The sequence below is a fragment of the Seriola aureovittata genome, chromosome 21 (genome assembly GCF_021018895.1).
Source record: "Seriola aureovittata isolate HTS-2021-v1 ecotype China chromosome 21, ASM2101889v1, whole genome shotgun sequence".
Taxonomy (NCBI): domain Eukaryota; kingdom Metazoa; phylum Chordata; class Actinopteri; order Carangiformes; family Carangidae; genus Seriola; species Seriola aureovittata.
This window is the reverse complement of record NC_079384.1, coordinates 14261904-14289657: the sequence shown is the minus strand read 5'-3', so window position 1 is coordinate 14289657 and position 27754 is coordinate 14261904. Positions and strand designations below refer to the sequence as shown.

The following is a 27754-nucleotide window of genomic DNA, read 5'->3' as shown; positions in this document are numbered from 1 at the left end:
CACAACTTCACCATCTTGATTAACTCTCTCTTTTCTCTAAAAGAAAAGCCAGTGACTCCACCTGTCCAGCACCAGACAACAAGCGTGATCACCAGCTTGTGGAGCATTTAGCAGCTAAAGAGCAAGATATTTCCCCTCGGGAGTTTGAGGCTAAAACCAGAGTGAGTGAATGTTGGACTTAAATTCATCAGGTAGAAACAAACGACTGCAAATGAACGATAACATTGCTCTGTAACTTCTGGATGTGTAAATAAACAACTGTTTGCTAACGAGTTTGCCTTATCAACTGTATATCTTTCTGTATAGATGACTTTTTGAGGATGTAAAATGAAATTAAGTTTACCTGACACTGGAATGTACTGCTTATTCAAAAAGTATTTCCTGTTGCTTTAAACCTGCAATAACTGACTTTTTGGCCACTTGGGGGCAGCAAAGAAACTGTAAACAAAGACATATGTTTTAAGTTGTTATGGTGAACTTGTTATGAAAAGAGTTGCCTATTTATCTATTTATACAGCAACATTTAGAGTGATTGATTTGGTTTTAGAGCCTTTTCAATAAATAGAGACCTGTGGGAACCAAAACAGTAAAGTTTCATGGCTGGAAAACCAAAACAATGAGCTGAAAGATGCTAAAAAGCAGAGAGGAACTACAGACTACTATGAGCGACCCCTTTCACACTCACATTTTATAGCAAAAATATTGATTATATCCAGCTTTAAAACAGGATTCTTTGGCGTCTGTATTCCAATATGATCTACACTTTTAAAATAATATGTTGCTACGACGACGAGGGTAAAAATCGCCCATTGCACTAAATTAAAACTCACACATTTGAAGTCGTTTTTAAAAACTCACCACATCATCCTTTAATTTACAAAGATAATAACACATAGACGCTGTACAGTTGAACTTTGATTACCACTGCGGGCAGAGCTGTAAACACTCGACGAGCTCTTAAAAACTATTATTAAGGCTCTTTGAGGAATCGTAATGCTTCACCACACCCATCTGTTAACCATCAGGGACACTCACTGATGAAGTCTCTATTGCTTTTTATACATGCAACATGTACCTGTAGAGATGTATGTACAATAGTAGAAGTAGATATTTTTAAACTGCTTGTAGTCAGTAATACAAAACCAGAAATCCACAGTGTAACGACGCCAAGTCTTAATATATAAACAATCTAACGGAGTAAAAGATTTTGTATGCAGGATCTGGAGCTTGAATTAAAATCAAGACATTTTACCTGCTGAATTCACCACATATATCTGCTTCTGTTAGTGTGCGTGTGTGTGTGTGTGTGTGTGTGTGTGTGTGTCACTGATGAGGGTTGTAGCTCGGGTGAAGCTGAAGAAGCAGACTCCCAGCATGCCAAGCGTGTCCAACTGTGCCGTCTGCAGGAGCGGCCCGACCTCCACCAAGACATCACCAACCTCAGGGCCGAGGGAATCTGCACCACCCGCCTCCTGCACAACGTGAAAACACAAGCGCAGAGAGACGTGTTCAGTATTCAGTCGAGTCTTTATCGATGGCACCACAGTGTCTGGTATGAGTGAATGTGTTGTGGTTATCATGAAGGACGTCATGTGACGGCTACAGACTGGCAAAAAGGACATGACACGGCGCCGTTATGTTTAGTCTTAGTCAAGTTATGTCTCACATTAGAGACACGAGCATCTGTTTCTCTTTCAAAACCCAGGGTGTCGTCAAGCGCTGCGACTTATGATTATCGTCTTGATTCAAAAGCAAAAAATGTTGGAAAAAGGTTCAAAACACAAAAATATGCATTTTAATATCATATATGATCCTGCCGTTTGAAAAGCTACAACCTGTACATGTCTCGACTAATTGATCAATCCACTACTTGTTTCAGCCCCAGTGTCTCATCATCACATCACATGCTACAGTTTTAAAGAATTCTCCAACACCAACCTGCAAATCCTGTTTGTATGATTGAAATGATATTGGATTTCGAAAGATCTTGGTTTAGTTTAATAAATACCTCAAACTTGAATCACTGTATTAGAGGCACACACAGGGGCTGGGTTCAGGGCATAAAATCACAGTGGGAAATCTCAGGTTGGCCACTAGAGAGCAGTCAGGTCAAAGCACAACCACGTGAGCCTGTTGAGCCGGGATTCATGCTGTTGTTGGGACATCAGCTGTGTTTTAACCCTGCAGAGCGGACCGTTTAACATGACTGTGAAAACAGTTTGGAGAGGCTCCAACCTGTTGTCATTAGTTTCTAACAATAGACGGCCTGCGCTGCCGATAAGGACTTTTTTTATCCTTTTAACCGGCAAAGCTATTGTTGGAGGGTTGCGTTTTGTTTTTTCCTCTGTCAGGAAAAAAAGAGATAAGCAGCAATGTACACAGCTCACAATGCTGGACGGATACAAAACATGAGGGAGTGTGAACAAACTGCTCTACGGACACTCCCAGTGGACAACATTCAGAGCGGGGCAGAGGTTATTTAATCCACTGCCTGTTTTCCATGAATGTTTCTGTGCTGGCGAAAAAGTAGGAAGAAATGATCCTAAAATATGGAATTTAACAAATCACAGACCTGTTTAAATACGTGGGATAATACAAAGACAGGGAGTAAAATAATAGTAAATATATAGTTATTTCTTTCATATATTTTGTGTTAAATTTGTGATAATTTATTTTTTTCATTTAATGGTTTAATAGGGACTGGTCACGTAAACATTTCTACAAATGCATTTGATTTTTTGATTTTTTTTTTTTATATCTGTAGCTCTGGTCGTCCTAAAAAACATTTACAGTTACATTTACAAGCATGCAGAGCAATAATACAAAGTAAATGTATTTGTTTTAACCCAAATAAAAACTAATCAGTTGTGAACCTCAGGAGCATATGTTGTTCATTTGTAAATCAAATGTCAGGTTGACAGTTTCAGTTAGGGCAAAGAAAGAGATCCTTACAGATATTATACATATAAAATGATACAATATGTTCAAGATTATAATTCAACAGAAAAAACTCTGTGTTTAGTGGTTAGTGTTTAATAAAGATCAAAAACTTCTGGCCTTTCTCTCCTGCTGCGTGAATTTAAAACAGATTTTCCTTCATAAATCATGTTAATGACAAAAATATGGACTAAAACTGCTGGAACTGATCATTTATGTCAAAGGCGTTTCTCTTACTGTCAATGAATCCTATTAAAAAGAGCACAACAAGCAAAGCTTTAGTCCATCTATTAATACTTTTTAGACTTCCCTGCCTGTCTGTGGCACTCAGCCCCAAACCTCTTAGTTACAGGATAAACCTTTGGAAACAGGTCACAGTAATTTCCTCCAACAGCTGGATGCTTTAGTCAGATGGCTCTCAAACAAGAGTAAACAGCGCATTTGTTAGGGACTATTTCCAATCGTGAATTAATACACATTTGGTGCTCTTTCATCAGTGGAACAATCCATCACAGTTTATCAGAACATCCCTGAACTTTCAGAAAGCAACTCTTAACCAGTCGCAGACAGATTGAAAGCCACTCTGAGTTTAGAAAGTTCATTATAACAAGAATAGAGCTGGGAAAAAGTTTGGTTCTATATTGTGTTTGTAAACTGGGTAATTATATCACAGAAAGTGCTGTACCTTGTTTTATTTTATGTGTATTTATTAATGTATGTGCATGTGCATAAACGTGAAATTCATGGTTATTTTTTAGCCCTGCTAATAGCTAATGGAGAAACAAATAAAGTAAATGGGACTGAGTCAGAGTAAACTACAATGCCATGTTCGGCGTAATGAAGGAACATGTCAGCCAGTGCAACGGTGGCACAGAGGGAAAAAGGTACATCAGGCTTTTCATACATAGACAATAATTTTGATGTGAATCAAATCATCGGTGGTTTTGGTCTTTTCATGGGATTTGTTGACAAAAAGAAAAATATATACAATCACCAGCCTTATCCTTTTAACAGAGTTTCTCCTCCAGACTGTGTCTTTAACAATGATCCTGCCAGAAAAACACAAGTAACTTTAAATCAGCTCCATCAGAACTAGATGGTTAGACGTGCTGTCCAAAAACAAAAGTGTTTAAAGTTTTTCCAAAGAGCCACACTTGAAGGCGGATTGAAAACCCACCATCACAGAGAGCGAGGAGACACAACATCATTTTTTCAGACAGTCTCTCCTGGAAGACTGTCAGAGTGTGGGACTTGACTGTTAACGTTAAAATTGGCAGGAATAGTTCAAATTGTGTGAAGAATTAAAAATGAAAAACCTCGACTCCTTCCTCGCCTCCACTGCTGACCAGCATAGCGTGGGTGTGAATGTCGGATTGTCAGTTTCGGAAAGTTACAGAAATTATCGGAAAGAGACAAAAACATCGGAAAGGGTTAGGGGGTGGGGGTTTCCTGAATGATGGAATATACCGGCAGCTTAAATCAGCGTCAGTTAGCAGGTGAAGGAAACAATTCTCACAGCGTCTTTCAGCCAAAACTCTGGCACCTGTGCTTTTTAAAATAGTAGATATATAAGAACTCAACACTTCTCTACTCTGGTGCCATGTGAATATAAAAAAAAATAAGTACACAACATTCAAGAATCGGCTTTAAAAGAAAGAATTTTTAATTTTTAAAGTTTTCTGTTTGTTCAGACTGATTTGATTTTAACAGTTAGTGAAGGTTGTGATTAAATATCAGCGGTTTGTGTATCAGTGTCAGTGACACTGAAGACGGCTTTTCTGTTGTTAACTAAACATTTCAGAGGTCAACACGACCTTCAGCCCGAGGCCTCTGTGGAGTCTCGCACGGCCCCTGTGCGTCACCCTGCCAGTAACAAGAGGACTTCCACACGTCTTTCCAACAATGGGTCTAAACGTGTTCCTGTGCTGGTCATGGGTTGAGAGGTATTCTCACTTCGTCCGTGTGCACATTGGTGAATAATGCTCAAGTCCTGAAAGGTGATCTATTTACAACCGTTTCCTTCTGGCAACAGATCACACGAGTGTTTTGGGTTTTTTTTTGTCCAGGTAACGATAAGACACCGCCCATTTACCATCATTATCCAGCCCATAACGTTTTCTGTTCTCAGAAACTTAAACAACAAAAAAAAAAAAAAAAAATGCTAAGTGGCTTTCCTACAATCTGACGCCGAGATCTTGACAGATTTCTCTTTGCCCAGAACTTGAGTTTATAAACTGAAAATATCTTCCTCTCAGAGTGAGTACTTTATGTGTCTCTATCTCTCCCTCAAACTAAAACTTCACCCCCCCACCCCCCCCCCCCCCACCCCAACATGAGCACAAGTAGCCTCCTGAGTCTGCTTCAGGTTGAACCCTCTGACACTACCTCGCCAAGTCCTGACAGGACCCACGGTAACACAGACCACACTGACAGATCATCATCATAACACCGCGCTGACTCACTCCATGACAGGAGTGAATCAGCCGACACGCTGTCCCTGCTCTCACTTTGGTGATTTGGGCTGCTGGGAAGACGAGGACGGGACCTGTGATTTGGGACTCACCACAATGACTGCAGACATTTCTACGAAGCCACAGCCTGTTTTACTGTGTGTGTGTGTGTGTGTGTGTGTTTCTGTACAGTATGTTCAAGGCTGTATTTTGTCTACTAAGCAAAAAAATCACAGACAAAATCTGAATAAAAACAACGGAAACAAAGCAGGGATGCACGTCCTTTAAAAAGGAAAACCCTCCTTATTACAAGCAGCACGGTTTTATGCTTTGGCCTCTCTTTGTATCGGTTATGATAACTCTGATTAAACATATTCACTCATTCATTCAGGAGACAATTCAGTCCATCAGCTACTTTGATAATTAACTGAAGTCATTTTTCAAACATTTCCAGCTTCTCTAATATGAGGATTTGCTGCTTTTCTTTGTGTCACAGAAAAATCTTCTTCTCACATGAACCAAGTTATTTAAATACGTCACCGTGGGCTCTGGGATTATATTATTTATTGACTTTAAAGACATGCATAAAAGTAATTGTTAGTTGCAGAGTGATTTACAAATTAGGATTATATTATTAAATTATCATAGACGAGGAGATAAAAGGGAATCAAACCTGAGTCATACCTGTAGTTGAAATCTAGTACATCAGTCTCAACATTTTATTTCCCACAGTAATGAAGACACAGCGAACGCTCAACAACAGAAGTTTGCATTCATCCCTAATGCCACAGGAATTGTTTGTGTACAGATACGTTACGTGCTGTAGGTCAGAAGTTAAAGCTGCTCTTTAAATAGACGTTCTGAGAGAATAACCTGTTTTAAAGGAGTATTCATTGTTTGTTTTGCCACAAAGAGGCATCACAAAGAAACTGAAAGCACAACACTGACATATTATCATCTTATACATGATTTTGCTTTACAATCTGACCTTGTTAGCGAATCGTAACGAGTGTGTGTGTTTTTGCATTTTTGTTTACTTTATTTCTTGTTTGGCAAAATCAGGTGGATCCACCCAAAAGTCAAATTGTTCCTTGTATATTAAAAAAAGAAAACAGTGAGTAATAAAAAATCGAAAAGGCTGGAATCAAGGCGAAATCAATGCTCCACTATGTTCACCAGCTAATTGCTGACTGTGTCACGCTGCTTCTGGAAAGTGGAGCTGCAGAGTTCGGTAATTACTCTTGTCAGGTTTGTCACTACGAGCAACTCTTTTCACATAACAAATATAGTTAAGTGTAGCTTTAAAACCTCACTGCTCACGTTTCTGGCAATATTTGATTTGTTTCCGCTTTAATAAACCAGAATTGTCCTTTAACAAAATAAATAAATTGTGGGGTTTTTTTTTTTATGTTTCATGAGTGTGTACATGTCCGTGTGTTTGCACCTGATGGCGTCTCAGAAGAAATTCTTGATGAAGGGGGTCACTAGTTTCACCCACAGCTTGACGTGGCGGTCTGGCCGCTCGAACGTGGAGCTGGACACCTCAGTGGAGCGCTGGTACAACATCTCCTGCTCCTGAGAGACGGAGTTTGAAACACAGGTGTGTGTTCAGTAAAGATTTACTCAGTCATTCATCATCACTTCTCACTGTGGTTAGATAGGAAAAAAAAAAAGAAAAAGAAAAAAGCAGCCGACCTCCTGCAGCTGGCTCTGCAGCTCCTCATTCTCCGTTACTATGGCGATTTGGGCCTCCAGGTCACGGTGAACCGAGCGGTAACCGAAATTAGGGGAACCAATTAGAGTGAGGCAAGGCCGATCCTGCCCCTGGAGGTAATACCACAGACCTGTAGCGGGTAGGAGAAGCGGAGTGAGCCGGTGAGGAGGTAATGCTTCAGAGAGCCGCTTCCAGCAGGGATTTCTGTCGGCCCAAACCACAACTAAAAGGAAGCACATGCAGAAATCCCCAACGTAGATCCAAAACCCCAAAGTATGAGAGAGAGTGAGTGTACATCCTTGTCCTGAGGCCACGAGAGAATGACTGTACAAGCCGTCGTCTCTCACGCTACATACCGCCGTGACCACAAGAACAGCAGAGCAGGGAGAAGAACAGTGAGAGTGATGTGTTTTTATTATTTTCACTGAGCCAAACACAACTAATCTGGATGGTGAGCCCTGGTTTAGACTGTAATATTTAGTAAGACATGTTGAATTGTGGGAGTTTGTGCTGGAATAAGTGATCCACAGAAAATGAATGTATTTGTGCCCTTTTGTTTCCTCCCACCTTTGGCGTGGAAGGTCCACTGTGCTCTGTGGTACTCGTGCAGGTGTACCCTCTCCTGTTGGCCCAGCTGGCACACCCGGTTGTAAAACTGTCTGGCGATGTGGATGTAGGCCGCGGGGATCGCTCCGGCGACGCCCTTGGCCCCGAAGAACCCGTTGACCTCGGGGGAGGCGGTGAGGATGCGGTAGCTGGCTCCGGCCCCGAGCACCAGCCGCATGTAAGCCCGGGTCAGGTTGAAGTAACCTGATGTTAGAAACACAGTGGAGTCTGGCCCGGCGTCTGTCAGCAAACGCTGGAGGTTCGGTGCGAGACAGAGGGTGAAGAAAAACGAGTCACAGGCTTGTTTCTAATTCCTGACATTGTGAAAAATAGAGTTTGTTGCTGTGGTTTCACCGTGGCAAAGAGTTTTATTACAGCTTTACACATGAGGGTCGTTATAGAGCCGAGCAGTGTGGTCTGATTTCTATATCATATTGTCAGTTTAATCATTACCATGTTGTTCAATACACCAGGACATTTCATTTCTTTCTTCATGTTTGATTTTTTTGTCTGAATTAATTAACAGTATGACAAGTTTAAACTTATGGATTTCTTGACTGGAGTTTGGGCTGAGTGAACTGAAGTTTTGTCAGTTTAATTATATGATATTCAGATTATTTATTTCTGAAATTGAGTAAATGTAGGTCTGTAAAGGATCATGATGTTGGATATTTGATAAATTGTCATTATTTTTACTTTTTGTAATTTAAAAATCTGGAATTTATTGGTATTTTTTCTCATAATTAAAAACAAGTGAAAATCGAATCGTCCATGTTACAAAACAATTGTGATTTTCAAAAACGTTACAGCTTCCAATGCAACCACTATGAAGTTGAAAATAGTTTTATGTATTTCTTCACTCACACAAGGAAACTTTGTTCTCTGTAAACTACAGTGGTCAGCCTCAACAACATCTGAGTGCATGGGAAAACAAAATCTGGTTAGAATTTTAAACAGATTTACTCCTTTTAAAAACAAGCTAAATATCCCAAAACCGAAAAGTGATGAGTCTTATATGAAACGCTGCTTTAACCCCTAAACAATTTACAGGAAGCAAAGCAGCACAACGGCTGTGTTTAAGAACAGCTGCATCATCATCAGTTAGATCAAAGCAACCAATAAAATCAGCTACAAAATAATGTAAATAAATATAACACTCAAAGTCTCCTCTCGAAATGTTTGCTGAGACAAATAGTGCCGATTCCAGTTTGTGCTCTTGTATTGAATTACATTATACTGCACTGGTGATCATGTTATTGCGTTCATTCCCAGAATATGTGACTAATAAACCCTGAATTAATGTTCAAATATTTATCCATGGTTTATTAGTCACACTGCTTTGAGTAAGTCACATGTTTAACAAGTGATATTTATTACTTGTTGCTGAGGAAAAACAAGCATAAGGGCAAATTCAGCAGCATTACGCTGCCAAACTTGTGTTTTTGTTGATTTTAGCTCCAAATATGACTCAGCAATTCAGAGGTCGTCATGGTGTGGGGACTCACCTGTGTGACCTGCTCGTCCACCTGGATGCCCAGAGGTTTCATCTGGACCAGAGGGAACACCCAGGTGTCGTCCTCCCCCTCGCTCATCCCCTCGTCCTCAGAGTCCTCAGACCGGTTCAGCAGCCGCTGCCTCATGTGAGCCGTGTTCATGACCTCCATGATCCGCTTCCGCGCCACTGCTGAGAAGTCCTGCCTGTTGCCTGGTTGCCGTGGAAGTTCAAAACATGAGTATACACATAGACAGAGATAAGTCGGGACACTGGGAGGTGGTCAAACTGATGGGGTCACAGTGTTGTGGGCTCTGAGTAAGTGTGTGTGAGGACGGTACCACTATCTCTGTGAGGACCAACTTTGGTTTTAAACCACGGTAGCGAGGACATTTTGGCCTGTTCTCGTTATTCAAAGGACAATTTGAAGGTAAAGTTCTGGTTTTAAGGTTGAGGTGAGATTGAGGTTCAGGTTAGGGGTAGGGGTTGGAGTGCTTTAGGTTAGGGGCTCAGGACTGCATTATACCAACGAGGGTCCAGCATAGTGTGTGGAGACGCATGAAGCAGACGTACGACCTCAGCTAAAGAGCAGCACGACAGCTCAGGTTATCAGTTTAACCATCAGTTTACTGTCGTTTCAGCCGACCGGTCATGGAGACAGTAGAGCCAGACGGAAAACATGTGGCTCCACTCGGCCACCAAGACGCCCCGAGAAACGACAACTCTTTAATCAACATATTTTTGTTTGGAAAAAACTAAGTTAACTGCTTCTAGCAACCGCAACATCCATGTAAACTAAAAATGACTTCAGCAGGATGAATTTATCTCTTGTCCCTGATTGGTTAGTGTAATGTGTTTTCCTCCATTTCATGTAACGTTTTCTTTTAATCGGACTGGATGTTCTCTTTTAATGTATGAACAAACCGTATGAACTGATCTCTGCAAATAATGTACACTTAATGATTAAGCGAGATAAACGTACTTTGTACCCTGGATGAAAGTTGAACTGTCTGCTTAAACGTGTATTTGATAGTCACTGTATAAAAGAGCTAAGTTTGAGATTGGAGGGTGTCCAGACTGTGGCAAAATTGCCTCTACAGTTAGGACCAAATCAAACATAATGATAATCCCACAACAAAAATCGCTGAATAAATAATGTGAAGGAAAATGTCTGGAGAGTCTCCTGATCAGACCTGATGCCACTAGAGATGAGTGAGAAAATGTGTGTGTACTGACTCTTTAAACTACAGGTAACTGCACAGCATCAGTACTTTGTGAATGAATGAATTCATGGTTTCTGGGTCTGTGTGATGCAAGTTTTATCAGCAGCCCGACTGTAGTATGAAAAGAAGCGTGTGGCTCAACGAAGAGGCTGCAGAAACCATTAAGTGGCCATAACATTGCCTCATGTGTTATTATTGTACATCAGGACACCTCATTGGTTATTATCAGTTACAAATCTTCTCTGTCATCCCCACAAATTAGATTTCATTGGAATTTCACCAGTGTGTGTGTTTCTGAACTAACCATGCGTGTGTGTGCAGTTCCCACTACATATCGTCTTCCAGCAACACCGTGACATCACAACTCTATTCCTGGTGTTCGTTACCACGGCGGACCGGTCCTGCAGACATGATGTCATTCATCCCTCAAACTAACATCCTGGCAGTCTGCGCTCGAGTTACGGACACACTGTCCGAGTGTGTGTGTGTGTGTACCGAAAAAAATCCTGACAATTTCACATCCGGCTGCATGACTGGCCAACCGCAAGAGCTCTCTACATCTTTCTTACTACACACACTCACACACAGTCCGACCATCATTTATTCGCCTGTCTAAGCTTTCAAGCTCCATTAGTGAAATCCATCGGCTCCTCTTGCTGAAACCCGGGCAGGTGCCACCGTAACTGACCGTGAGGTGTCAAAACATGTTGGAGGGTAAACATGCGCCTGTGTACACACACGCGCGCTTGTGTTACCTTTGTACGGGTGCACCATGCCCTCCAGCATGGTGACCGAGTCGTCGGGCTGAAGCTGCAGGGAGACGTCTCCCACGGCGTCCACCAGCTCGGAGAAGAAGTCGGCGACCTCCCTGCAGTTCTCCAGCAGCACGTAGCGGTCCTGTCTGTTGGTGAAGTAGGAGTCGCTCAGGTTGGCCCTGCAACAAGGGAGCAGAGGAAGCATTTTGGGAAAAGGAGGAAAGAGGAAGAAGACGGATGAAGGCGTGTTTCATAGCACATTCCGTGTTTCTAAAAATTTCTAAATATTTCTTGTGAAGCCAGGTCCATCTGAATAAGGTGATCTGATCGGTTCAAACTCTGAACTGCAGTTGGGAAAAAATCATGCATGCATGTTATTGGTAAACGCCTCATGGAAACATGAGAAGAAAACAACATTCAAGACATTTTTCTTACACTTTTTTGTGCTCATGCTCTTCAATCTTGCAAACATGGATCTATGTGTGTTAGAGCAGGTATGACCTTGAATCCCTGTTTGCCCAACAGCAGCAGGAAGTGTAGATGTTGTGCTAGCACTTCTTGTTGTATTTACATTGTACGGTTGCTGAACTAAAGGGTGAAGTTAAACATGGTAAAACAATGTCTGTTGGGGTGTTGTGGCTAATTTGAATCTTTTGACTTTGCTTGCGAGTGTTGCCAGAGACAGTACGACCTTTTCCATTTGAATTTAGCCCTGAGAAAACCATGTAAACAACATGAGGACCAAACATAAGACTAGACAATTACATTTTACTCACAACATCAGACTGTTGCTTGAGCTTTTTGAAACTATTTGCAAAACTATGAATGTCGTCAGAGAGGGAGACTGCCTGGAAATGTGTGCTGTTATCCCCCTGTTTAAAAACTGTCCATCACAGCTGGCTTTTCCCGCCACCTTCGAGTGTGGCTCCTCGGATCAACTATAAACACTTATCCGAGGTGGTCGGACAGGACGTCTCTTCTTTTCTAGTATAACTCGGTCCAAACTGACCTTACAACGCAGCTGTATCTCTCACAAGCGGGAATCCATCTTCGGGGATCCAAGCTATTGGCTTGTGGCCAAAGCACAGAGCTTCTGACCAATCAACGTCCCATGAGGGAGGAAACACTGGCAGCTACAGGCGTGTTTTCTAACAACAATGGCGGCTCCTAAAGACGTTTGCATAGATGCTGCTGTAGCATCAGTTATATCAGAACTCGGGGGTATTTCTTCATCGACAGAAGAGGACAGAGTTTGATGTGGCTTCACAGGAAGGATGCAGAATCTGATTGGTTGAAGTTAGCACGTGACGGACAGTCATAGACAAACAGATCACCTGACAAGTACCAAGTACTGAAGGTCCCTGCCCTTTTCCAGTTTCCAACAAAGTCCTCTCAGATGACTGTGTGTAACAAACCATGTGGCGTGTCAGGTTACGTCCAAACATTTACCTCTTCAAGTCGATTTAGTGTCTTTTAGAGTTAGTCAACCATAAGTCTTTTGTTAGCCCAGTTTAAAACAGCACGGACTGATGGCTGTCGCGGATGATTAGCACCAAAACACAGTCTGAAAAACTAGCAAGTTACAGTTTACAACCATGTGCGTCCAGAGTCCATACTAACATACGTAGTGAAGACTGAAGGAATCAAATCAAAGGCATTAAGTGTATTTTTTTGATTGTGATATAAAATTTATTTGAATTGACTTTAAGTTTTGTTTGTTCGTTCGTTCTTGTTCTGCTGCATGTGTAATGTATTAGTGAGGAAGTCAAACTCCTTGTATGTGCTCACATGATTGGCCCATAAAACTGATTCTGATAGATCACAAAACTGGAGCCATGACACGCGACAAAGCTTCACATATGGACGTTGGTGTGACGAAGCTACAAATTCTAAGACATGGAGACTTTACACACATCTGATCTGTATAATCACCACAGTGTCAAGTGTTGCTGCAGAACATTGTGATGTCACCGTGACCTTTGACTTTTAACCATCAAAATCTAAATCGGTTTGTCCTCAAGTTCAAGTGAATGTTTTTGCCAAATTTGAAGAAATTCCCTCAAGGCGTTCCTGAGATATCACCGTCACCACAATGGGGCCGACAAAGGTCGGCTGCTATAAAAATAACTTGTGTGGAATTTATTGTGCTTTAACTGTTTTATATCATGTTTCCTTTTACAATAGAAAACTCACAGATGACGATTCTCTTCTGCTTTGACCAACAGTATCTCAGACAAACAGGACTAGTGTGACAGTGCGTCGCATCAATTGGACAAGGGAGGGGTCGTCTCTATTTCTGGACGATACAGAACGTGTTTACTCGTCTCCGTTGTCTGACACATGGTACATTGTTTACTTTCCCCACGAGCTCACGGCTCGGGTCAGTTAAAGCGGCGTGTGCCATTTTGTGTGCTGAACTGAAATGGAGTGGAAACCACAGTCAGAGAGCACAAACCGGCGCTGTGCCCACTGGGTTTTGGAGCACACCCACTGCTCTCCATTTTCTCCGCATACGTCGAGATGTGCGCCGAGAACATTTCCGAGCAATGACATTAACCACCTGCACTTTGAGAATGCAAATGTACCGTGGACCAGAACGAGATTAAACAAGGGTGAAAGCAGACAGTGGCGAGGGGGAAACGGTCACGCTGACACCAAGGTGCAGCCAGACTAGACTTTCTGTCTAGGAACAAACATACCCGCTGATGATTATGCTGTCATCAAACAGGTAGACTTTGATGTGCTGGACTCCGATGGTCTCGTTGAAGCGCTGAGGGACCAGCAGCCGCAGCAGCCCCCTCAGGTCTGGAGTGTGGTACAGAGAGACCCGCATCTGAGAGGAGAAGCGCTGCAACAACGGCAGCAGCATGGTCCTGGAGTTAATCTGCCCTGCACGTTAAACATAAGGATGATGAGCGCGGTGCTCTGCGCTGAACAGCTGCAAAGAGATCTCATGGAAAGCGGCAACAACCTCGTGACCCGCGGGTGTAGTCCAGCAATATGGAGACCTTCAGGTCAGGAGAGTGACTGTTGTCCTGCGAGCGTTGTAGAGCTTCCTCCATACAGTCCACCTGAATGAAAACAAAACATGATTACATGAGTGCTGCACTGACTCAGCATTGTGCTCCTATAACACGGCTGCCAGTCTCAGGATGTACAGTTAAAAAAAAAAAAAAAAGTATCAGAATTTCACAGCATTTCTTGAGCCATAAAAGGCTTTATACTTCTTTCACATATTCATTAGAAGTGCAGACCTGTAAACAGACTTTGATGTCAAACATTCGTGGAGTTCCCCAGATTACACAAAACAAATTGCTGCATTGTGGGAAAGTTTCTCAAAGAGACGATCTGATTATAGCTTCCATCTGACAGATAAGCTTCAAGTTAAGTGTTCAACCATCCACTGCACAAAGTGGTCTTGTGCAGAACTACTTTTACAGAACTGAAACAACTAGTTCATTATTCAATTGACAGAAATTAAATCAGCAACTATTTCGGTTTATCGTTTCAGTCATGTTTCAAAGCAAAAATGTCCGGCTTGTGCTGTTGTAACTTCTCAGATGTGAGGATTGTTTATCTCTGGGTTTTGTGCAGTTGGCTGTACAAAACAAGACATTCAAACATCTCACCACAGGCTCTAGGAAATTATAATTTTAGGCTTTTTCATAATTTTCTGATAATTTGTAGCCAAAAAGATGAACTGATTAATTGAGAAAAACACTAGAGACTATTTTAATACTTAATTAATCATCTATCCAACGCATTTATTGTTTTTAGCCTCTCAAATGAATTGAACATCTTCAGGTTCTGGACTGCTGTTTCAGGCAAAACAAGATGTCACCTTGAACTTTTGAGGTGCATGATTTGACCATTTTCTGTCATTTTATACACAAAAGATTTAATAAATAATACAGAGAACATTTAAACATACAGCACATGATAGTCATTTGTTGAAGGCCGGCCGACTAATTTTCTCAGAATTTTGGGTAAATGTAATTTTTAAGACTCCAATCAAACTAAAAGATCTTCAAGCTGCTCAGCTCTTTTCACTCAAATGGAAAACTTCTGTCAACACGATTTTACTTGGAACAACCAGTTGACAAAAAGACTTCCTGTGGTCTGTGATCATGTTCTCACATCTTATTCTACAACAGTGTTCACAAACCACAAACTGAGGTTTGTACATAGATGACATTGACTGTCGGCTTTCAGCGAGCGTCATCACTTGTTATTGCAAAGGAAACAGCTGACAGACTCGGGGCCGGGTAGCTACGGTTACTTATCTTAATTTCTGTGGAACTCTCCAACTTACAGTAACCTATAGTTTAAGTGCAAAATGAACACATCCAGTAGCTGTGGTTTCAGGTAAAGCCTTGTGTTTTCTCTCTGTGTCTCACTACATGTGTATCTGTGAACAAGACTGAGCCACAAAACAAAGATGATTATTGATTACTTGGCAGTGGCCATCGCTTATCAAACACTAGCCGTCTTTTATTATCTGTTTACTGAGCGTGGGAAAAGCATGACTAACTCCTCACAACAAGGAAACTGGTAGCGACAGTAGAGTCTGTATTTGTGGCGACTTGGTGTTTGTTCCCCACCTGATGTCAAACCAATGATTCTTTTCTTTTTACACCGGATAAATTGTGCATCTGGTGCCCAAATGCATTCATTACACGTCACCCCAGAGTGCCTGTTTATGTGCCAGTAAAACATTTCTTCTTTCCAGTAGAGAGCTCTTTGGGGATGTCTGCACCACCGGCACTTCCAGCTCTGGAAGTTTCCTCTGGAGCAAATCTGACAATGAGTGGGAGCTCTGAGGAAAAACTGTTTATCTCTTAATGCAGAGAAGCAGCATTCAGTCTTAATGCTGTGCAAGATTTGTCTGAAGTGTTGGCGGTAAATCTAGATGGAAAATGTTTGTGTTCTCTTATTACTTCTAAGTGAATCTTAAGCAGCAGGAGTCTCAAACTCGTGGCCTGGGGGTCACATGTGACCCACAACATGATTTATCGAGTAATTTAGAGTAATCATTTGAGTTTCTAACAAGGCTGTAAAATCAGAGCATAAAAACTGGTTATTTTATTTTATTTTATATATAACATTAAGCATGAAATTTGTCAGCATAAACACTCCAATTTACTGCGGCACACCATGCACCAAAACGTCTCTTTATAAACATAAAAGAAATTTTGACCTGGAGGACAGTTTCAACAGATTTTTTTGTGGAGTTGAACTTCGTGTCTCATTTGTAAAAGCTGCAGTAATCTCCAACTAGAAGAAAAAATGTGGCCATATTGATATATCGGCTGATATTGGCTTATTGCAGATAAATCTGTGTCCGTCTACAGAACGGTAAAGCTTCAGGCAATTTAGATGATTGGATTCTTTAGGTGTCTCATCAGTCCAAAATTAATTCTGCAGTACGACAACGAGCCCAAACATACAGCCAGAGTGGTAAAAAAACCAAGGGGAACAAGGAGTCCTGCAACAGTTGTTCTGGCCCCGACAGAAACCTGATCTCAGTCTGGGATCACATGAACAGACAGAAGAACTGTGTCCAGGATGCTCGGAGCAACAGACCCACCAAGTACCTTGAGACACTGTGCAGGTGTACTGAGGAGGGCCGCTGCTGTTTTAAAAAGGCAACGGCTGGTCACAGCAAATATTATTGGATTTCGGTTTTTACTATTTAATGCGATTTGTATTAAGATAACTGGTAAATAAAAACTATTCATGACATTATTTCTGAAAGCAGTCACACTCTCAGTGCCTAAACGTTTTGGCACAGTTCTGTATATGTCGACCAATAATTGACAAGAAGCTACAATACAGAAATGTCCAGCTAGGTCTGAGGTGACTGATAAGTTGATTTCTAAACCTTACATTTGCATAGTCAGCATGTATATCTTCGCCAAAAACAAAACAAAACAAACAATACCATAGGGCCGATATATCGTAACCACATTTTCTTTCCTTTTCTAAATATTGATATTAGTAAAGGCCTGAAAAATCTAGCACCATTCAATCCAGCACGCTGCTACAATCTGCAGACGTCTTCCTCTTTCCTGCCTTTTGTTGCTACATCACTACACTTCTTGGCACATTACCGCGACCTGTAGACCAGATGGTGTGAAACTGTTGACAGGATTGTTCATCATAATCTCAGGTGTGCACACGTGCGTCCGTGAACTTCACTGTTACTAGTAATAAAAAATAAAAAAACTCTGCGGGTACCATTATTAATGTCTTTATTGTCTTTTATGAAGTAGTATGAGTTGCCTTTGGATATAGTTTTATCAAAATAAACGTACATTTCCAGATTATTTTCAGTGCCTGCACCTGCACTTAAGTAAATACACTGCACAGGTGTGGCTGTCAGTATCAGTCCAGCATTGTGTTCGAGCCTGGGATCCCGGCTTCGAGCTGAAATCACACCTGCAGTTTTCATTCTTTAGTCTAAACCGCAAACCGTGCTCACATTTTTCTACTGAATGCAGTCGAGTTCATTGTGTCCAATTACAAGCGAACCTGGTTTTTAAAATAAAGGTCACATGGACCCGCTGTACCTTAATGACTCACATTTCTTGTAATCCATCATCCTGTGAGGTTGTAGAGTTTGAGAGCAATCAAAGTCGATTCGAATGCTTTTAAATGTAATTAAGCATGTTTGACTCGTCTCTGCCCTTTTCTGTAATTCTGCCTCTCTGCTGCTGCTCGTACCAGTTAGAAAAAAAAAACAGCAGAATACGAGCATCAGTCCAGACTGTGGTTTACTCTGGGTTAATGTTGTTATGCTAGGCTTTCCAAGCATGAAGAACAGCAGGCCATCACATGCCAACACTGGTCTCCTTATACCCATAAACCCTTGCATTTTGAGGTCATTCCTTGTAGCTGGCCTGGAGTGCATTTTCATTCTGAACAAACCACACTGCGGTTCTCTTGGAAGAGGACTCTGACTCACATTTTCTGGCATCTCTGACCAGTTATTTGGCACGCGTCTGTGTTTAGATGGCATTGTTCTCACCTGACCAAAACTACACAAGTAAAATCTCCAGAATTGTAAAACAGTGCACTTAAATGTGAATCTGTCAAGCATACAAACACACACACACACAAACACTGTTTTTCTCACCAGCTCCTGCTCCAGCTGACCTGTTCCCAGATACAACGAGGCCATCACCACTCGCCTCTTTGCGGTCTTGATTCGTGCCTGAAGTGACAAGAAAGAAAAACAAAAAAAAAAAGCAAACAATCATGACAGAGAATGAGTGTGCTGTAGGTTTGTATGCGGGTGTTCGAAATGTGGTCACAAAGGTCTGATATTTACGAAATGAAAAACTTTTAACAGAAAGTACATTTACTGCCAGTAAAAGCACGAGACATGAGCAAAGTGAGCAGACTCAGGCCACCAGGGGCCCCTAAACAGCAACTGAAAAACATCTACTTTTCAAACACTAAAAAATGGTCATTGTCTTTTTGTCATATGTTTGGTACTTCAAAGGTTTGAAAATATATTTTCTCACTTTCTCACACAGGGATTTCTGCCAACAGTGGAGGTGAAAGACATTTAGATTGTGGTTCTCACAGGATTATAAAGTTTCTTCTTATTATTATTATTATCATTATTATTAAAACTTCAACAGAACGTAAATACAATTCTCTGGATAATCCACAGAACATTCAACAGTTTTCACCATTTCTTTTGGCAGAAAGAAAGGCGTGTTTTTGAATTAAATCTCATCTTTCAACAGCTTGAGCATCAACTGCAACTAACATTATTGATAAACTGCCGATTACATTCTTGACTTAATCGTTTGGCTATAAAACATTAAAAAAAATGTATATTTCCTAAAGCCCAATTTGATGTGTCTGGGTTTAATCCAACCAACGAAATTCATTCAAAAAGAAATGAATTGTCTTTTCATGTAAGACGGGAAAAAGCTGAAACTTCTCACATTTGAACCATCAAATGTTTGGCCGTTTAGCTTGAAAACTTACTTGAGCAATCCATGATCGTGTGTGGACGTGTGTGTACGTGTGTGTGCCAAAAGTCATAAATACACACAAAAAGCCATTCAATTGCAACCTTCCCAATTTTCATAGGTATGGGGAAGTGTTGATAAAACAAATCACATGTTTTTTTCGAAACACACCCAGTCACACACGCTTGTAACTCACACACATGATTCAAATAACCATGAAAAAGAGGTTATACTATATGTAGTGTTTCTAAAACTCATCATACGCAGCGACACAAATACATCAGGGACATACATCAACACTTGGAGGGAGATTCCTCTGAAATTAACTATAAATCAACTTAACTCTAAGTCTTTCTGTCTGAGCTTAAACAATGGTTCTGTATGAGGGAAGCTCCTGCCTCTTTCCCGGCACATCAGCTGAAACAAATTCCTGTTTCGTTGTTCCTGGAGCAGCTGAATAGGCTAAAGTTAGAGGAGGCATGAGAGGATTCCAATGTGGTGACACACAGCAGGTGTGGGACCACATGAAAAAAAAGAAAGTACGTTTATACTGTAAATTCACTCACCTTTTTACTGAGTCACAAAGAAAAATAAGATTTTCTTGTAAGATTGTTGTAACTGGTACAAATCATTTCTGGGTGTTAATTTCTCCAGCAAGAATTAGATGTAACGTAGAAATATAGAGAAGTCATTTTAGAGCTGAATAATTACTGTATTTCTTGTCAGCTGTTGTGTTTCAACTCATGTGTTTGACGGTTAATCAAAATCTGATGGGAAAATAATACTTCCTCAATTACAGCAAACACTTTTGCCAACAATCAGCATTGGCAGATATCAGCCTTTCGATTCCTCTAACTCCAGCTCCCTTTGTACTTTGTATTTAATCGTTCCACAACCAAACATTTTATTTTGACAGTGACACCGACCTTCATGGCCTGGTAGAACTGGTCGGGTGATGTGAGGATGTGGATGTGGGTGCCCGGCACCCGAAAGGCAGGTACATGCTCTGCCATCCATCGAAAGTGGGAGCAGAGGCCGTCTGTGCCCTGAGCTCCGGCCGACCCGGTGGGCCTGGCGACACGACATGGGGCCGGGTCAGCTTCGGCCAGCAGGGGAGCCAGCAGCAGCACGGAGGAGCTGGAGGGAAACAAGGGGAATCGCAAGAAATTGTTTTTATGTTGGTTCAGCTGAAAATTAGTTGCTAATTAGCAAAGTGCTAACAGACTGATGGGGGACAGAGTAAAAAATATTGGAGCTCTATCACTTAGTTGATTAATAGATCAACAGCGAAAATAATCAAGAAACCGGTTTGATAATTGTTTTAATTATTCTTACGAAAATGTCTAAATCATCTGGTTTCAGCTTCTCAAATGTGAATATTTTCTGCTTTCTGTGGATTTCTGTCACAGTTAGCTTTAAAATGACATTTAAAAACATTTGGCAGGGACATTTTCCACAGTGTTCTGACATGTTATTGACCAAATGAATAATCGAGAAAATAATCGACAGATTAATTGATAGAAAAAAGTAATCATTAGCTACAGCCCTCAACGTAACACCTGCTTAGCATCAGCGTGTAAACAGTCTTGTTAGTAGAAGAAGAAGTGGACAATATTTTGATATTATCATATTTCAGTTTTCAGTGGGATCGAGATGATTCAGAGCCAACTGGAGCTAAAAACTAACAAAATGAGTTATTGCAGTAATTGTGAGTTATTACAGTGGCACACGGTTCACAGCACTGAACATCATTTTAATTGGTTAACACAACAGTCTCATCACAAGGTCCATTTAGTAGCTGCTCTGAAGCTTTCGATCATGTCATATAACTGCAGATTGACACTGTTGCTGTTTCCAAGTTCAAGAGTGAACTGATTATTTTACATATAATTATCCATACATGTAACTGTAAACTTATTCTTATTGATAGTGATGTTATTGTAATCCATTAATGCAGCCCTAGCTTGTATCTGTTACTTTCTCTGGTTTTTGTCACCAATTACCAGCATTTTATTTTTCACCCTCACATCTGTCCAGACACATAAGAAAAGATTTTTTCTCCAACCCAAACAGATGTTTTTATCATTTCTCCCATTTAAAAGTCTTAACAGAAACCCAGCTGGATGTGTGGGTTGACTGTAAGCTCTCCAGAATAATGAATTCATGAGAAATACCATAGCTCTACAGTGTATAAACACCACATCATTATGGACGAGTCTTGTTTCCTACTTGCCTGCGGAGGCTCTGCCGGACTAAACGGGCACGCCGGCTATGTATCGCAGGAAAACAATAGTTTCACAAGTGTTGTGTTTTTGTGCTGTCTTGCAGGTGCAACAGGCTCAGATATCAGATGTCAGAGCTTCCCACCAACATATGAACACACACTGGGACAGTACAAATCCAGTTCAAAAGTCTTGTTTTGTTTGTCAGTCCAAAACCTGAAGGATTTCTGTTTACGATCATGGAAACGGCAAATGTGTGGTGTTTTTGCTTAACAAAAAAGTCGACTGAAAGATTAATGGTTGTATTTAATCTTTAAGGACACAGATCCATGAGAAGATTTGACAATGTGTCTGGTTTTTCTTTGTCAGCGTCCTTAAATTCACCCCAACACCACAGTCATCGCTCTACTCTTTGTCTCTGACATAAAATCATACAATCTGGTCTGACAGTGCAGCCACATTAAATAAAGACAGGGCAGAGTGTTAACCTCAGACGTGACTTACAAGCTGATTGTCAGAAGTCATTCTTCTGTGTATTCATTCATTGCACGCGCACGCGCACACACACACACACACACACACACACACACACCACACACACACACACACACACACACACACACACACACACACTATATACAGTGGGTACGGAAAGTATTCAGACCCCTTTAAATTTTTCACTGTTTCATTGCAGCCATTTGCTAAAATCAAAAAAGTTATTTTTATTTCTCATTAATGTACACTCAGCACCCCATCTTGACAGAAAAAAAACAGGAATGTAGAAATTTTTGCAAATTTATTAAAAAAGAAAAACTGAAATATCACATGGTCATAAGTATTCAGACCCTTTGCTGTGACACTCATATTTAACTCACATGCTGTCCATTTCTTCTGATCCTCCTTGAGATGGTTCTACTCCTTCATTGGAGTCCAGCTATGTTTAATTAAACCGATTGGACTTGATTAGGAAAGGCACACACCTGTCTATATAAGACCTTACAGCTCATAGTGCATGTCAGAGCAAATGAGAATCATGATGTCGAAGGAACTGCCCAAGGAGCTCAGAGACAGAATTGTGGCAAGGCACCGATCTGGCCAAGGTCACAAAAGAATTTCTGCAGCACTCAAGGTTCCTAAGAGCACAGTGGCCTCCATAATCCTGAAATGGAAGAAGTTTGGGACGACCAGAACTCTTCCTAGACCTGGCCGTCCAGCCAAACTGAGCAATCGTGGGAGAAGAGCCTTGGTGAGAGAGGTGAAGAAGAACCCAAAGATCACTGTGGCTGAGCTCCAGAGATGCAGTAGGGAGATGGGAGAAAGTTCCACAAAGTCAACTATCACTGCAGCCCTCCACCAGTCGGGGCTTTATGGCAGAGTGGCCCGACGGAAGCCTCTCCTCAGTGCAAGACATATGAAAGCCCGCATAGAGTTTGCCAAAAAACACATGAAGGACTCCCAGACTATGAGAAATAAGATTCTCTGGTCTGATGAGACCAAGATTGAACTTTTTGGCGTTAATTCTAACCGGTATGTGTAGAGAAAACCAGGCACTGCTCATCACCTGCCCAATACAATCCCAACAGTGAAACATGGTGGTGACAGCATCATGCTATGGGGGTGTTTTTCAGCTGCAGGGACGGACGACTGGTTGCAATTGAAGGTAAGATGAATGCGGCCAAGTACAGAGATATCCTGGAAGAAAACCTCTTCCAGAGTGCTCAGGACCTCAGACTGGGCCGAAGGTTCACCTTCCAACAAGACAATGACCCTAAGCACACAGCTAAAATAACAAAGGAGTGGCTTCGGAACAACTCTGTGACCATTCTTGACTGGCCCAGCCAGAGCCCTGACCTAAACCCTATTGAGCATCTCTGGAGAGACCTGAAAATGGCTGTCCACCAACGTTCACCATCCAACCTGACAGAACTTGAGAGGATCTGCAAGGAAGACTGGCAGAGGATCCGCAAATCCAGGTGTGAAAAACTTGTTGCATCACTCCCAAGAAGACTCATGGCTGTACTAGCTCAAAAGGGTGCTCCTACTCAATACTGAGCAAAGCGTCTGAATACTTATGACCATGTGATATTTCAGTTTTTCTTTTTTAATAAATTTGCAAAAATTTCTACATTTCTGTTTTTTTCTGTCAAGATGGGTTGCTGAGTGTACATTAATGAGAAATAAAAAGAACATTTTTGATTTTAGCAAATGGCTGCAATGAAACAAAGAGTGAAAAATTTAAAAGGGGTCTGAATACTTTCCATACCCACTGTACATTCCCGTTTATGTCTGGGTTTGGCTTTGACCCACAAAGGGCCAGTTACAGTAAGTTGCAGGAAACAAAAGTTGCATTAAAACAAAAAAACACAGCTCAGGGCTTCTTTCCAAAGCCACTGTGCTGAGTTAGATCTTCTGCAGCAAACACAGACGGGGGATTTCCCTGGTATTTGTGAGTCCGATCATAGACACAGCATTTTTTTCATTGAGCCATAAAACTGTAGCATCAAAGATAATTTCCTCGCTTACGCTGAAACATCTCCGCCTTTTATGGCGGTGCAAATTACAAAGGTTGTCTGAGCAAGTACATCGAGCTTGGTACAATGAGCGTGTGTAATGTGATGGTCCTCGGCTGACCCTGAAGCCTTTACAATTTTCTGTAAGCAGTAAAAGATAAGAGAGTGTGACAGGAGATAAGGAACACACTTTGAAACTAGAATGGCACTCAGTTGAGCGCATACCTCTGTCAAGGCCAATTGATTTTCTTCCACCAGATCCGGATTATCATCTGGCTCTGCAACAAACTGTAGAGACTCAGATCTCAACGCCATAAATATGTCTGGGTTTTTTTTTTTTTTTTTACATTATTATTTTACATTATGATTCAAAGACTATTTCCTGATAAACTGACAAAACAGTGAGAAAAAATGCCCCATCTTGCATTGTTAAGGAAATTGATAAAAGAAATTCCTGGATTCGCCTCTTTAACCGGATCTGCACCAAAATGTAACCGGTTCTTCCCTGGTCCACGCCCCATCCCTCCACCAAGTTTGGTGCAAATCGGTTCAGTATTTTTGGTGTAATCCTGCTGGCAAATAAACAAACCAACACACAAACAGATAAACCCATAATTAGCTCCTTGGCGGAGGTAATTATGTGCCCACTGTTCCTGCTTTTCATTTCAGGGCTGAGACGATCAATATAAAATCAACTATTACCTCAGGTTACACTGAGATACAATAAAAGCTTCCATAAAAACAAAGATAAAGTAGATTTGTTAATCCTGAAACAGGGTGGAGTTTTTTTTTTGTTTTTTTTCCCGCTCACCAAGTATCAACATACAGTAATAAGTAATAATTTCAGTGTTGCAAAATACAAGCGCGGAATATGACTGTAACTGAGATGGAGTTAACTTCCTTACAGTTTGATGAGGTTAAGTTAATAAACTAAAGCTTTAACTGGTAATTGTAATGAATGGAGGAGCTGTTTACTCTGGTATGTGACTGTACCACATCCCCCGTGATTTGAAGCATGTGACAGGAGAAACTGCTCTATCCGTCCTTCCTCATAATTCCTCAGAATTTCCCGGCTGGGAAACTGCGTGATTGTGTTGCATCCTTCAGAGATTAAGGTCCTGATTCTTCCCAATGGATGTAGAGTGATTTGTCAAACTAGAAAACTGATTTTTATCTGCTTTTATAGTTTATGATCTAAGAAACAATTCAATATTAATACCATCTTATTGTTGATTACTACAAACATATTCTAATATATTGATTTAATAAAATGTATTTTAATGACAAGCATTTACATTATATGACCAAAAGTATGGACACCTGAAAATTACACGTATGTGTGATTGTTGAACATCTCATTCCAACACAGTGGCCATTAATATGCCACTATAACATCCTCCACTCCTCTCTGGGATTTTTTCCCCCATTCCCCCACAACAGCATCAGTGACATCCAGCACTGATGTCAGGTGTAAGGCCTGGCTCAAGGCCTGGCTCACGGTTGGCATTTCAGTTCATCCCAAAGATGCTGGATAGGGTCACGGTCAGGGAAGTTCTTTATGGACCTGGCTATGTGCACAACAGCACTGCCATGTTCAAACACACTTTAAAAGGGTCTTTCTCCAACTGTTGCCACAAAGGTCCAAGCCTATTATTGCCTTAAATACAAAAAAGGTATGTGTAGCATTAAGAGTTCACTTAATTGCAGCAAAGGAGCCCAACACAACCATGAAAAACAACCGCAGGGCAAACATACATAAAAGACAGGGGTGTCCACATACTTTTGGCCATACAATCTACCATCTCGCAATATTAGCGATCTACCTGTTGACACGATTCACAGGCAGAACTCATTTTGTAACTTTGCTTTGTGCAATTTTGGACTTGTGTAGATTGCAGAGTTAAATGTGGGAGGAAATTATGCAAAACAATTACAGTATCATGAGAAAGATGAGATAAGATGATATGATGATGACAGATTCTCGCTTCAGGCTCCAACAAGTCTCGATGCCCAAACTTTTGTTTCCTTTTCGGAAACAGGGGCTTGACCCAGGAACTGCACTTCACACTAATTTCCCGCAGTGGCAGACCCTTCCCAGTTATCTTAAACACTGGTGAAGACAACGCCCTTGGGTTTAAGAATGATAAGTTTAATATTAAGTCTCTGAACCGTGATGAGTTGAAACAAAAAGGCATCTGGTTTGTTCTTCACGTGGTGGGCAATTTTAGAACTGCAGCCAACACTACTATCAGAAAGTACTTGTGACAAGATATCAAAGGAATCTAAAGCAGCTATCTTGAGTTGTTTATCACCCGAAGCCAAAGAAGTATATTTTTAGATTCTAAAGTAGACATAGCCTTGCAAATGAATTGTTAATAGGTGTTTCAGTTTAGATTTATATATGTTTTACCTTTGGGTTTTGGACTGTTAGAAGACAAGAGTCTGTGGGAATTTATAGCAGGCATTTTTCTGGCATTTTCTGGCATTGTGTAGATAAGACAATGAAAAAATTATCCATACAGAAATTTTAATGTTCCTTATTTTTTCTAGCATATTCTGGTGAACTTTTGTTGAATTCTGCGTCTTTTGAAGTGCAGGTGAAATGTGGAGTGCGAATGTGGATGTTTGTCTACATTGTGATGACCTCGGTTCTCTTTCCCCATCTCTCTGGGTCTTAGCTGGGTGTGCATGTGCTTCTCTTCTGCTCTGCTGCACTGGACTTCAAGTTGAGCTCTGTCTGTTCTGATTGTATATATTAACTTGGGATCTCAATGGGAAAGTGAGGGTAAAAAACAGGACAGAGATCATTAATGTTGTTAGTTAACACCTGTGCCTCAGCAACTGTCTGCTGTGAAAAATGTCAACAATCAGCTCTTGCTCCATGTAGCACACAGGTGTTGCACACAGAGTTATTGTAACCTGTGATATCACCTGTCCATTCATGCTCTTCTTGATAACCCTCTGAACTCTGAGTGTCCTAAGATGCGTGTCGGGTTTCAGCTTTGGTAAAATGACAGCCACTGTTACACAACATGAAGAACATCTTGTACAACCTCTGAGTGAGTTTCCCTGAAGGTGAGTTGCTGTCTGTTACACTTGCAGCCTCAGGAGGTGCATTTCTTTGCTAACTCTGACGATAACTAGTTAAACGTAGCTGTAAACATCCTAACTACACACAAATAAGCTCCAACCCGGTGACTAAAAGTGCTAAAATTTCAAGGATAGGCGTGTCGTTCATTTTGAGTCAAAACACCACGGTGAAAATGACGTGTGTCCGATAATGGACGTATTAGCATATTTAGCTCTGTAGGGTGCAGACATTGCAGCAAAACACGGGTTTGACCCTCGTGTGTGTGTTTCCGTGGGTGAACCGTGTCTCTTACCCTCCTCTTCTGTCCCGGACACGGAAGAGCCGGTCAGATATTCGGGTAAAAACCCCGGTGATGGCCGGTGAGTACACGGAGTACACCAGCCTCCTCCAGGACATGGGAGCCGCCATTGGTGCAGCACTGTGACTTTGAATCAACTTTATTGACACACCAGAGTTCACGGACAGTAGTGGTCGTGGTACTTCAGAACACACAAGTCCAAATGTTAGGTACTTGTACTTCACTTTTCATGCCAATTTATACTTCTACTTCACTACATTTCAGAAGGAAATTTTGCACATTTCACTCCACTACATTTATATAACAGCTTTAGCGACTACTGCTGCTCCGAAGTACTACTGTACATAAATACAAGTACAAATTAAAGTACTTGTACTTTACTTTAGTATTTCCATTTTATATTCATTTGGGAGGTTTAGTTACTATTAACTTTACAAATTAAGATTTTTACATACAAAACATAAAATGAGC

General features: G+C 41.1%; 1 protein-coding gene across 1 annotated transcript; it reads right to left on the bottom strand.

The window, feature by feature from the left end:
- Window positions 1-840: 840 nt before the first annotated feature.
- Window positions 841-27395, bottom strand: LOC130162355 (CDP-diacylglycerol--glycerol-3-phosphate 3-phosphatidyltransferase, mitochondrial). Its single transcript, XM_056366054.1, has 11 exons — window positions 27278-27395; window positions 20089-20299; window positions 18313-18390; window positions 14149-14248; window positions 13877-14066; window positions 11178-11356; window positions 9213-9412; window positions 7669-7960; window positions 7083-7231; window positions 6832-6962; window positions 841-1472 (listed from the first exon to the last, which is right to left on the bottom strand). The coding sequence occupies exons 1-10, from the start codon at window positions 27391-27393 to the stop codon at window positions 6843-6845; spliced, it is 1635 nt and encodes a 544-aa protein (XP_056222029.1). The 5' UTR covers window positions 27394-27395; the 3' UTR covers window positions 841-1472; window positions 6832-6842.
- Between the last annotated feature and the right edge of the window lie 359 nt (window positions 27396-27754).

Bases quoted from the DNA above. Each gene is read 5' to 3' on its own strand.
- LOC130162355 (XM_056366054.1), bottom strand. From the start codon at position 27,393: ATGGCGGCTCCCATGTCCTGGAGGAGGCTGGTGTACTCCGTGTACTCA. The intron at 20,300-27,277 runs GTAAGAGACACG...GTTTCCCTCCAG, and splicing joins GTCCGGGACAGAAGAGGAGG to CTCCTCCGTGCTGCTGCTGG. The intron at 11,357-13,876 runs GTATGTTTGTTC...CCCTTGTTGCAG, and splicing joins GACAGCATAATCATCAGCGG to GGCCAACCTGAGCGACTCCT.